The sequence below is a fragment of the Castor canadensis genome, chromosome 13 (genome assembly GCF_047511655.1).
Source record: "Castor canadensis chromosome 13, mCasCan1.hap1v2, whole genome shotgun sequence".
NCBI lineage: Eukaryota > Metazoa > Chordata > Mammalia > Rodentia > Castoridae > Castor > Castor canadensis.
In genome coordinates, this window is record NC_133398.1 from 107005656 (window position 1) to 107018078 (window position 12423).

The 12423-nt window shown below is 40.1% G+C and overlaps 1 protein-coding gene across 1 annotated transcript in view; it reads right to left on the reverse strand.

The window, feature by feature from the left end:
• Positions 1-468: 468 nt before the first annotated feature.
• The window catches only part of LOC109675963 (contactin-associated protein-like 3), a 203046-nt gene continuing 191091 nt past the window's right edge, over positions 469-12423 (reverse strand). Inside the window, exons 21-24 of the mRNA XM_074052428.1 lie at positions 12317-12404; positions 4775-5011; positions 4599-4670; positions 469-2798 (exon numbers count right to left, since the gene is read on the reverse strand). Of these exons, the coding sequence (XP_073908529.1) occupies positions 2677-2798; positions 4599-4670; positions 4775-5011; positions 12317-12404 (519 nt within the window). The 3' untranslated portion in view covers positions 469-2676. The remainder of the gene's footprint in view (positions 2799-4598; positions 4671-4774; positions 5012-12316; positions 12405-12423) is intronic.

Sequence of the window (12423 nt, forward strand, 5' to 3'; positions counted from 1 at the left end):
ATGAGTCTTAGGAAATAATGAAGAATTAGAGCGACTTCCTGAGGTAAATGTGGGCCACAATATCATGATAATCCCATTCACCTATGTCAGCGATAAGTCTTTAGTGTCATATTAAATACTCTATTTTTAATATTAGAATTTTGTAGTTTTTAACAGTCAAAAATCTTCTCAAATGAAGAATATTTTCTTTTTTTATTTGAGAAATCATTATACTTCTAATTGTATATCATAGAAGGGTGCTATTTGCAACCACTGTCTATGATCCAAAGAATGTTTAATGACTGATTTCTCTGCCACATCAAAGAAAAGTCTTAATATAGACTTTAAATCAGTTGACCATTAAATGCTTGCCCTATGACCAAAGTTTAATTATATACATTCATCCATATTTTTACTTCTAGCAATTAGTAAAGATTTATTTTTTTCATCTTTCCTTTAATAATTTAGAAAGAAAATTTTACCAGATGATAAATATCAGATCATAAAGAGAAGCAGCATAATAATCTGAAAATACACAAGGAATATAAATAAATGCACAAACCAGTACAGAATGCATTTATCTGCACATTTTGTAGAAACTAGGAAAAAACACACAAATTTCATAATTTAAATTTCATACATCTTTCTTTAAAATAATTTGCTTGCCATATTCCAAAGCAAAATTGATTTTCAAATAAAAAGATAAAGTATAAATGTCAGCACAGAAACTGATGGTGGGTGATGTTTGATCCAGTTTCATTTTTCAGCTTCTCTTACAAGACACGTAGAGCAACAGGCTGTGGTGTTTATCCTCTTCTAGAAAATTCCAGCTACCTTCTATGGAATAAAATAAGTCTCTAAGTTTTAGTGATGACATGATGTCTACACTGACTACACAGTACATGTACTATATCTTTGTTGAATCCTGCCCCATCCTAAACAGCTCTTTTGTGAAAAAGGAGAAACTCAGATCATCTGTTATCCATGAAGGGGTGTCCATCATGTATTACTGCATTAAGAGAGCAATGCAGAAGTAAAAATCCTTCACCATCCACTTAGACATCATCCAGATGAAGTGTTCTGAGAATATTTCTGAGATCACTCTCTAGGAGCAGACTTAAGAAACAGGCACAATATTCATTCTTTCAAAAATAACACAAATAAGGTGAAAAGTCAATTATTATAATAGCAGTGCTCAATTGGTGTATTTCCAATTTGCCCTGGTGTGGATAAACTGTGCGACCTAATTAGTTCTTGGCAGGCAGCTGGGATCTGGGATCTGGAGAGTGTCACACAATTGTTCTTGTGCGATTGGTTTATCTAAACCAATGGCTGTTCCATGCAATTACCAAATAACCACCCTCTCATTCTTCCTAGAACTGTCTACCTAGGATTAATTTCACTCCTCTGCCATCTTCCTGTGTCCATAAACCTTAATGAACTATGTTCTAGTTAATTGCATATATTAAATTTGGGGTAATCTGTGAGGATTTGGCCCCGTGATCATAAACCTGTGATTAGAATGGCAGATGTAATACAGATCACATAAATGCTGCCTTTCCTTGGAGTGAGTTTATAGTCAAAGAGCAATTAGAGAATAATGTACAATATTTATGCCTACAGCAATTCAAAATTTGGAAAAGGAATTGCAGCTCTTCTTTAAGGTGATTTTCTTAATAAATTAAAAAGTATGTCAGTAACAACCTTTAGAAAAAAGATACAGAATGATAAAGAAAAATTGACATCATCTCTCAATCTTTGTGGTAAATAAGTTGAGAATTATATTTTTGCTCAAGTATTATTGCTATAAATAAAGGATAACTCAGTAGAAGAAGCAGTGTTTATATCTCATTGTAAATTTAGTTAAAAACATAATCACAACTTACAAAACCTATACTTACAATTTACAAAGGAAAATAGGCAAACTCTCTTAGATGATATCCTCTCTGCACTTTGTTTTCTACCACTGTTATGTTCCATTACAAAATTCAATATTAAAAATTTTAACACATTCAATATTGATTTAACGCTAAAATTTATCAAAATGATTAAAAACAGTCAGTTAGAAAAAACAATACATCCAAAATAATAATACTCCCAACCCAATGCATTGTCTCCATTACCAAACAGGGAAAGCAAAAGCACAATTAATTTTTTGGTAGGTCACTTGGGTCTGGATTCCAGGATTATGGGAATGCAGGTGAGCTTGACCTAGAAAGCACTTCTTAAAAAAAAAAAAAAAAAAGCATTTCTTGTGTTCCAAATGCCAGCAGCGAACAATAAAGGGACCCCAGGTAAGCTCCCAAGTAAGGAAAACCCCTAGAGTTGGATTTTGTCTTTCACACCTGCACGAAAGTCCTGTCCCCTTTATCAGGCAGGCCCAAATCTTCATGGCTATTTGTTTTCTCAGCTAAAATTCACAACTATTACACAAATTAAATCTCTGTTTTGGAAAAGAGAATTCCAATGTTGACTAATGACCACCCCTAACTCACTGTTACAAGTAAATGATAGTGGACTGGGGTCACTTGCAAGGTGTGAAGGGCCTCCTAGAGCCCCAGGCTGTATGTCAGGAGCAGTTGACAGCACTGGCAACAGGACAGACACAGAGGCGGATCAGACACAGTGGCCAACCATGGACACATTCTTTCTGACTCTCACTGACTGTGTCCACACTGAGTTCACTTTCCAGGAGTCCTAGCCCTCTTCTTCTTTGGAGACCTTTGACTCATTTTCTTTGGGTGACTTTTTCTGTTGGTAAATGTGTATGGCTATGGCAGAAGTGCAGAGCAAAATAAATCCTACAACTGCTATCACACCTGCAGCAAAGACAGAGAAACACAAAGTCAGAATGTAAAGCCCTCAGGGGCCTCTGCTCACACCAGTTTAATAAGTTAGTTAGAATAAGCCAACCACCTACTATATTCTAAATTGGAGCTACTAAAGAAACTCAGGAATTTTTAAGGCCACGTGGTTTACAATACATGGTTGTATCACATTTTGGAAACAGGCCTGTTTTCTAGATAGTTGGGTTTCAGTGAGTGTTTCTAGATTTGAAAGTACAAACATATACAAGTCTCTAAGACAGTTAACAGGTGGAAAGTTTTACATTATTTTAAAAGTATCCAGTAATTACTGTTAATATAATTAAATGGGTACATTTTAATGAAATTGTTTTAAATATTTTTATGATAATATACTTTCAAAATGCACTAGTATAACACATGTAATCAAACCTTATTACCAAAAATATTACAGGGGTATTTATGAAGTTTATTTTATGTCAAATGTGGATCATTTGAAAGAGCCAGGTGTAAATGTTTAATATACTGGATCCTGGCAGTGACCTCAACCTTGTTACGCTCTAAATTAGTAAATAAGGACAACGGAGAGGCTGCCAGGGTCTCCCCAGAGTCTCCGTAGAGACCCTCCCCAAAACTTCCCAGTATTTTAGGTTTTAGTTCACAGACACAAGGCTAAGACACAAGGCCAGGCCACAGAACTGTTACAGTAGTTCTATTAGCCAAGAATGAGCAGTCACATCTATGCAAAAGTTGATGAATATGTGTAAGGACAGCTTTTGCTGTCCACACAGGAAGTTCACGATAGTTCACAAAGGCATGAATTTGTATCTCTGGCAGGTGACTGCTAGGGAAGGAAACCCACCCTTTCTGCCTTCCACACAGGATTCATTCCCTCACCTCCTTCAGGGACCAGATGAGACTGGCTCAGGGTTGTAGAATGCTTCTGGGACCTACTATTTAACAGCAAAAACCTTTGCATTTCAAAAGTCTTGCCAGTGACACTTGACCAAAAGCAATGAAATTCCAAAGACAGGAAGGCCAGGCAGTCACTCTGACATTGTGCAAACACTGGCAAGACTTGGAAGCTATTCTGAAAACATGAGCACATTGAAACTGCTTTTGCATTGTCATAAAAATGTTCCCAAAAAATCAGGATTTATTAAGCATTAGATTTGGCTTAAAATTTAACACAAAAGTGTTGACCATATTCCCACAGAAAAGTTTAAAAAGTTCTGTTCATCATTGGGTCATGCATTTTTATTTTGCATTTTACTGATTTCGAAGAGAAAAAAATTGAGCTAGTGGTAGAATGTTAATATGCTCAGAAAGAAATTTACTGAGAATTTTATAATGAAGGGTTTTCTGTCACTTTGGAGGGGAAAAATTTCAAGTGAAATGCACAGTGGCTATTGCTGTGCATTTGCACAGAGTGACTCGGAGTTGTGCATTTAAAAGTAATGCACTTTAAATCTTTTAAGTGAAATATTGTCACAGGACGCATCTCCACAATAGAAATTGCCACTGTTAAAAGTGTCATAAAGGTGAGTTTTGCATTGCTTTCAGCATAATTACAAAGCAATGGTCGGGACATCCTGAGGAAGACAGCTACTTCGCAAATGAAGCTGTTCTTTTGTCACTGTGTTTCAGTGGGAATTCCCACACTAGGGAAGCTGAGATTGCACAGATGTCATACATAGCGCATCCATCCCTTTCACCTCGCGCTGGAGTGTTGACTTTGGGCACATTGTTCCATTACATAAGTCATTGCCACCGGACAGCAATGCCAAAGGACTGGACCAGTCTGGGCCCTGTTACCTCCGATGACCCCAGAGTCGCTTCTGTCTGCATTTAGGAAGGGCTGTTCCCGTTCCGATGGCCCCGAGTGACCTAGAGCAGGAAAAGGGAGGGCGACACAGGGCAGAAGAGGGCTGGTGAGCACAAGGACCCGAGCGACCAGGGCACGCGGGGTCGGGTGAGCGGTGTCTACGCACCTGCGCCCCCCGCGAGCCGGGGCGCCACTTCGCGCGTGCCTGGGCGGGGCAGGGTCCCCGCCTCACAGCGGGCCGCGGGGACCACGTGGCCTTGGAGGGTGACGAGGGCGGGTCCGCCTGGGCGCAGCACGGCCTTCAGCGGGGCCGCGTGCCCTAGGCGCACGGACGACAGGCAGCCTGTGAAGCCACGCGCGGCCGCGCGCCGCGTGTCCGGGTCCACAGCTGCGTCCAGCGGCTCTGCGGGCACAAGAAGGAAGGGGACAAGCCTTAGGGTGCAGGGGCAGGGACCTGGGATCACCCCGCAGCCCCTCTAGTTCCATTCCACCCCTTCCCCCTTCCCTAAATCAGGAAAACAGAGGCCAAGACTTCATGGCCCTAGTGCCTTCAAATGCAAAAAAGATGACTCCATTAACAACAGCACAATGGGGCGCCTCTTCTCAATGGGGCACTGGTGGCTCGTGTTTGTAATCCTAGCTACTCAGGAGGCAGAGATCAGGAGGATCAGGGTTTGAAGCCAGCCCCCAGCAAATAGTTCCTGAGACCCTATCTCCAAAAAACCCATTACAAAAAAAAAAGGGTTGGTGGAGTGGCTCAAAGTAAAAACCCTGAAGTCAAACCCCAGTACCATATACACAAAAAACAACATCTTAATTAATTTAATTTTTAAAAACCAGATCATTAAGACACTTTTAATGGGACTCAGTAGCGGGAGGGGGTGGCTCAAGTGGTAGAGCACCTGCCTACCAAGTGTGAGGCCCTGAGTTCAAACCCTAGTACCACCAAAAAATGAAAGACAGTCCTGGGCTGGAGGCATGTCTGAAAAGGTAGACAGCAGGCCTAGCAAGCACAAAGCCCTGAATTCAATATCCCGTACACCAAAAAATGCAAATACGAAAATCCTGAACTCAACTAGAGTTTCACTAATAAAATTATACATTGTTGTAATACAGATACGCTAAAAACTAGATCAGTCAGGAGCTGGTGGTTCACACCTATAATCCTTACTACTTAGAAGGCAGAGGATCAAGTCCAAAGCCAGCCTAGGCAACTAGATGGAGAGACGCTATCTCAAAAATATGAAAATGCCCAACACAAAAAAGGGCTGGAGGAGTGGCTCAAATGGTAGAGCGCCTGCCTAGCAAGCATGAAGCCCTGAGTTCAAACCCCAGTACCTCTGAAAAACATGCCAATAGAACTGATAAATCCAAGAGTTGATTTTTAATGGGTCTCAGTCAATACACCAAGGAATTATAGTGAAGTTGATATCATATCAGTCACAGGGAACATTGGTCTCATCTCAGCTATCAGTGAAATAAAACAATCAGGCAGTTTTAATTGAAAGGAAAAGGGGGAGGATGGAGGAAATGGGGCCACATGGATGGCAGGAGATTCAGGATGTCTGGCCCAGTTGTTGGGGTCTGGCAATTTTTGTTAGTCATGAAGATTTCTTTTAAAAGAAATCTCTGGTTCACGTTGTAGAATGCTTGCCTAGCAAGCATGAGGCCCTGTGTTCAAACCCTAGTACTACCAGGGGAAAAAAACCTCTCTTGCTCATGGCTCAGAAGATTTTTCCATGTGAGCTAAAGAGCTGTGGCCAGTTTGTCCTGGGAGACTTCCTGACATTACACCACAGCTGATGGGTTTTTGTCTCCTGTGATCAGGGAACAGGACAGGCACATTCCACGTGACAAGGGAGGGGGACACTCTTAGTGGGTAACAGTTTTATGAGGTAACGGTGTGATTACCTGACATCTCTTGTGCCTAAGGGTGTCCTTATTTCTATTTCAAAGTGACTTGTGGGGGTGAGAGCAGAGCGCTGGAGTTCTATTTAGTTGTTTTTGCTTATTTTATTCAACTGCTGTTTTTCTGATGTATTAATGACTTTTATATTCTCTAAATAAATTGTACCTTTCTCACCAGATAATGCTCCTGCTCAGCTTACTCAGTTCTTCTAATCTTGAATTCTATTTTCTCTGATAGTAATATTGCATTCTTTTTGGGTGGCCAGGGGACTAGAACTTGAATTCAGGGCTTCCCACTTGCAAAGCGGGAGCTCTACTGTTTGATCCACACCTCCCATACATTTTGCTCTGGTTATTTTGGAGATAAGGTTCCATGAATGATTTGCCCAGGCTGGCCTTGAACCTTGGTTCTCCCAATCTCAGCCTCCCAAGTAGCATGGATTACAGGCGTGAGCCACTGCCACCCAGCTCCATTGCATTCTTACTTGTATTAGCTGTTCCTTGCTACTTCTTGGCACAGCTCCTCTTTTTCATCATTGTAGGTGTGTTTAACTATTTTTAAACTTAATAGGTTGGTTTATTCACATTTAGCATAAAAATATCTACATTTGACTTCTTTTGATCTTACACTATTTATTTGACAAGGTTATTTCATCATTTTCCTTTGTTTTGGTGGTTCATTGGGTTTCCTTCTCATTCTACATTTCCCTTTTGTTTGAAAGTCTCATTTCTAGACCCACAAACAAAAGCAGTCTTTTACATTGCATGAAAACATGACACTTTTCCCAGCAAGACCATTCGTCCATCTCTCCCCCACTTACATCAGTGAGATGAACCAGTACGTGCCACCTCACCGTCTAACCTCCTAGTTATTCTTCCTGGCAGGTAAGGCATGACAACTGCTTAATTCTTTCTTCTCTCAATCCTCACCACCACTCCCCTTTGATTTTACTCAAGTACATTTAGTTCCTCACCAGAATGACCACTTCCCCTTATATTTATGTACTTTTTTCTATTTTGTTTCTTCTATTTTAAGAATCTTCATAAAAATTTTTTTTCAAAAAAATGGACTTTGACACCATTGGCAAATTCTCACCCCTTGATCACACTTTAGTCAGCATTCTTAGGCCCTCTGCTCAGCTAGCCCCAACCTTTGGTCTTTGCCTTGCTCAATTTAGCAAAACTCCTGTCAAGTCTGGCTTACCCAGAATCCTCCACTGTCAATATCTAATTGTCATCCTCAAGGTGGTGTCTGATTAGCCTGACCTGTCTTTGCCAAGACTCCTGTCAGGTCAGGAAGTAAGAATGACCTGCCCTCTTAGTAATTTTCCATCTACTGACCACTCCCCACCACCTCCTTGGCTATAAATCTCACTTTTTCTTGTTGTATTTATAACTTGACTCTCTCTCTCTTCTACTGCAAAACCCCACTCCAGTAATTCTTGCACCCATTGAGGTAGCCCTAAATAAAGTCTGCTTTGCCATTGTGCCAAGTGTCAGACTGCTTTTATTTTGACATGATGCTTCACAAAATGATTTCACATTAAATGTCTAGAAAGGTGTCACAGAATTTTAGAGGAGATTTCTTTTTCTCACAAATGCTGAATGCTGAATTTAATTTGGAGGTGATGAGACAGAACAGAACTTTCCCATGCCTCAATAAATGACTTAAATTGAAAATGATCATAAGATATGCTTTTTTAAAATAGGGGAAATCGGAAAGAAAGGAAGAAATTAAATTGCCTACTCTACACTGGCAGTCGATCAATCACAACTGACATACTGGATGTTGACCTCAGGGACGTTGCTAGGCAGCTGTGCTCACTGTTCACCACCACTTGAGCCACCTCACCAGTGGTTATTTTTATGGTGGTTATTTTTGAGGCAGGGGTTCTTGCTTTATGTCCAGGCCATCCTAAATCCGGCACAGCTGAGATGACGGGCACTCACCTTCCGTGCTCAGCACTGGTTGAGGTGGGGTTGCATGAACTTCCCCCACTCTCCGGTGCTGCCCCATCCTCCTTACCTCTGCCTCCCGGGGAGTTAGGGTTACAGGCTTGAGCCACTGCCCAACCTGTACCCCCAACTTTAAGCCAGCACTGATAGCAACTATTTCTCAACAGAAAAAATATTTAGAAAAGTATTTGGAAAAATCATGTCTCACTGTAGTGACACATGCACAGGACCTCCCTAGTTCCGTGACAAGGTGATAATGCTCAAACCTTTCAGTTTCGCTCTTTTAATTTACAATGTGGACCCATCTGGACTCCTCGTTCCATGTTTTCTTCACCCCACTGGTCTTGTACCTGGATGCCTTCTGATTCTCTCCTCCATCAAAGCCTACTCATTAATTAATTAATTAATTTTGTGCACTGGGCTTTGAACTCAGGGCTTCATGCTTGCTAGGCAGGTGCTCTACCACTTGAGCCTCTCCACCAGTCCTTTTCTGTGTTGGGCATTTTTGAGATAGGATCTCATGAACTAGTTCCCTGAGCTGGCCTCTAACCTCAATCCTCCTGATCTGTGCCTCCTGAGTAGCTAAGATTACAGGTGTGAGTCACTAGCATATGGCTAAAGCCTACTCTTGAGTAAATTTACTTTCGCACAAATACCTGGTTTGGTTTCTTAGAACACTCCTAGGGGAAGGAAAGACATTGTATCAAAGCAATGGATCCCTACATCTGTTCTAGAATTTGAAATATTAGCACTTGAGAAGGTAGAAAAAATATTTGAAAGAGGGCTGCCTTCCTAGTCCACTGTCATGCCAAACTGACAGTGTCTTGACTTCACAATAGGGTGCCAGTTGGTTGAAAATGAAAAAAATGCATAAGTAGATTGACAGCTTTTGACATTTTATAATATGGAAGACACTAGCCACATGTGGTTCAAATATGCAAATTAAATAAAATTAAAAACTCAGTCCCTCAGCTGCAATAGCCACGTTTCAAGTGTGTGAAAACCAGATGTGGCTCAGGACTATGTAGGAGAGCAGAGAAAGAAGACATCTTCATCACCACAGAAAGGTCTATTGGATAGCTTCAGTCTCGATGGCTTACAATTTCAGACACTTCCCAACATCTGTGATCCATACCGACTCCCAGTGAAAAAGTTAAATTAGAAAACCTCAGTTTTCCACTGAAGAAAACCTTAGCAATTATTTAGTCTACCCTCTTGATTTTACAGATGAGATACAGAGGGATTAACATATAATTAGTCTTTGATCTTTCTTGGAAAAATGTAAAATCTGTTATTTTTTATGTGTTTTTGCTCAGCAATATTGAGAGAAGTGAGCTGCCTGTGGGCTGTGGATAACTCTTTTGTGTTCTTGCTGGGTAAAACAAGATCTGTGAGCCCCGTCAGCACTCTACCCAGGCCATTTCTCAAGTCTGTGTTTGAAGCCAGCCATCTTGAGGGGTGATGCCATCTTTCCCTCTGGGAAAAAGACTAAACTGGCTCACTGCATACAGAGTCTGTGCATTCCCCAAGCTCCGTGTTCCTCTGACACAGGTGCAGTAGTCATCTGAGCCCCACCATGAACCACAAAACTTAAGGACTTGGGAGAAATAATGCAAATGGCAAGTGCTCAAAGGACTCACAGTCAGTCCTTTGTCTCTGAGCCAGGAGTCTTATGTCATCTGCCAGCATCAATAAGTCAATTAATTACAGGCTGATTTAGCTTATGTGTAATGTAAAATTGAACCCCAGACTCAATATATAACGTCCATTCTAAATGAAGCAAAATACCATTTCATAAAACTAATGAAAAATACATAGATTGAGTTTAAAATGTGAAAGCCACATGTCTTATGTGACATCTTATACAACTCAAAAGACTATTTCCAGAAATATTTAGTTATCAAAATTAGTTGGCATTCTCATAGAAGTATAATCGTATTGAAGTGTGAGTCTTTACAAACTGTGGATATCTTCTGGGAGAAAGCACAGAGATATATCTTCAGCTTCTATACTCTCTGTTCTGATTCCTTTTTTTTTTAAGTTTGTGGTTTAAAAACACACAAGAAGCAAAATCAAAAGAATAAAATACCAAAGTCACTGGAGAAAAAAAAGCCTAACAAAAATAATAGGTCAGCCTGACTGGACTGAAGTATTTTAAGTTTTCACATTCTTTGACTACATCTCTGATAAAATGTAAAGAACATCTAAAATCTAGAGTTTACATTTCAGCATGTTTACACTGAATTGACCTTGAGAAAATCAACCTGAATTGTCTTCATTAAGTTAGACTGTTGGACATGGCAAGAAAATCACAGCATATTAAGTAATAATAAATTAGATTGACCGTGGGTGTAGTTTTATGGCACTTGCTCACACACTAGCCCATGTTCACAGTTAATCTCCAAGTTTATGAGGCTGAGTGTAGGGTCACTCTTATCTCTATACTTCCTTGGTGACAATGTGTATCCTGATTGTCAGTCACTATGGAGTTAGTATTAAAATAAGATGAGGAGCTTCTCTCAGCATAATGAGTGCTTCCAGAGCAAATGCTCACCAAATATTTTTCAACGAATGGATAAGTCAACGACACACAGCACTATGAGAATGAATGTTGATGATGTAGCGCTGCACACTTTGAATAACTTTCTTTGGAAAATTAGTGGCTTCTCTATTCCCAACTTGGTGGTCTGTGTTACTGTTAAAAGAATAAAAATACTTTCTGTATAACTCTAAATTTGAATATGAAATTATGGACTTGGTATAAAGAGTAAATAATCTGAAAGTAGATAAAGACTTACAGCAGAACCCATCCTAAAATATAGATGTCCAAAATATGAAATGTTTTATTAATCTCTGTTTTATCTACCCCTGGTAAAATGAGTATTTGTAATTCTCTGAGGCCAGCTGCTTCAGACTAGATACTTCACTGCTCAATTTCAACTTAAATTCTTTTGTTTTGTTTTTGAGACACAGTCTTTCTATGTAGTCTAGGCTGGTCTCAAACTCAAGATCCTCCTGCCTTAACCTCCCAAGTGCTGGTATTACAGATGTGTGCTACCATGCCTATTTCTTTAAATTTTTATACCCTAAGTTTCGTGTCTTTGAATATACTGTCCTTCAATAAAACATTAACATCTTTCACTCCATGTACTTATTTACTTGGAAGGCAACAAGAATTTATGTAATGAATACTATTGTTCTAATTTCTGATCCTCTTCATCTTTACAGAAAGATTACTCTCCTTGGTTACTATGATATTAAGCTGTGCTTTGAAGAATGCTTTTTTTTTTTTTTTTTTTTGCAGTTTCATAGACCAATACTACCTGTTTCTAGCTGTGTGACAGATATTGGTGATGTGCATTGTCTCTCCTGTTGGGAATCACTGAAGACAGAAGTATCAGGCCATGCAGGGCAGGGCATGGGCAGAGTTCAAGCTGTATTCCTCTGTTGAAGAAATTAACATTTCCTCATCAACAAAAGGTAGTTTTATCACTGAACGGAAGTCCCTGGAGTTGATGTTGAAACTGTGTGCCTGCTTTGATGACAGTTCACTTACCAAGAAGTGTTAGGAAGAGCCCATGACTGGTGATGGATGATTGCTGAGTGAGAAGGTACGGGCCAGGAGTTTTCAAGGGGAACCTGTGCTCATCTCCCAGACAGCTCTGCTCATGATTACATGAGTACTCAGACAAAAGTACAATTTGTACTTAGATTGTCACTCACTGTGGAGTTAGTATTAAAATAAAACAAGGAGCCTCTCTCAGCATAATGAGCACTTCCAGAGTTTGTGACACGATGCTTGCAATCTGATTTTTTTGAAAGAAATGCTCTTTCTTCCACTTACCTAAAACCTTCCCCAATATGAGAGACTTGACAGCGTTGAATTCTGTCCCTGAGGACAAGATAACTTGTTTCTTTGCACTCTGGTTAACCTACAAAGTGTCCCATAGG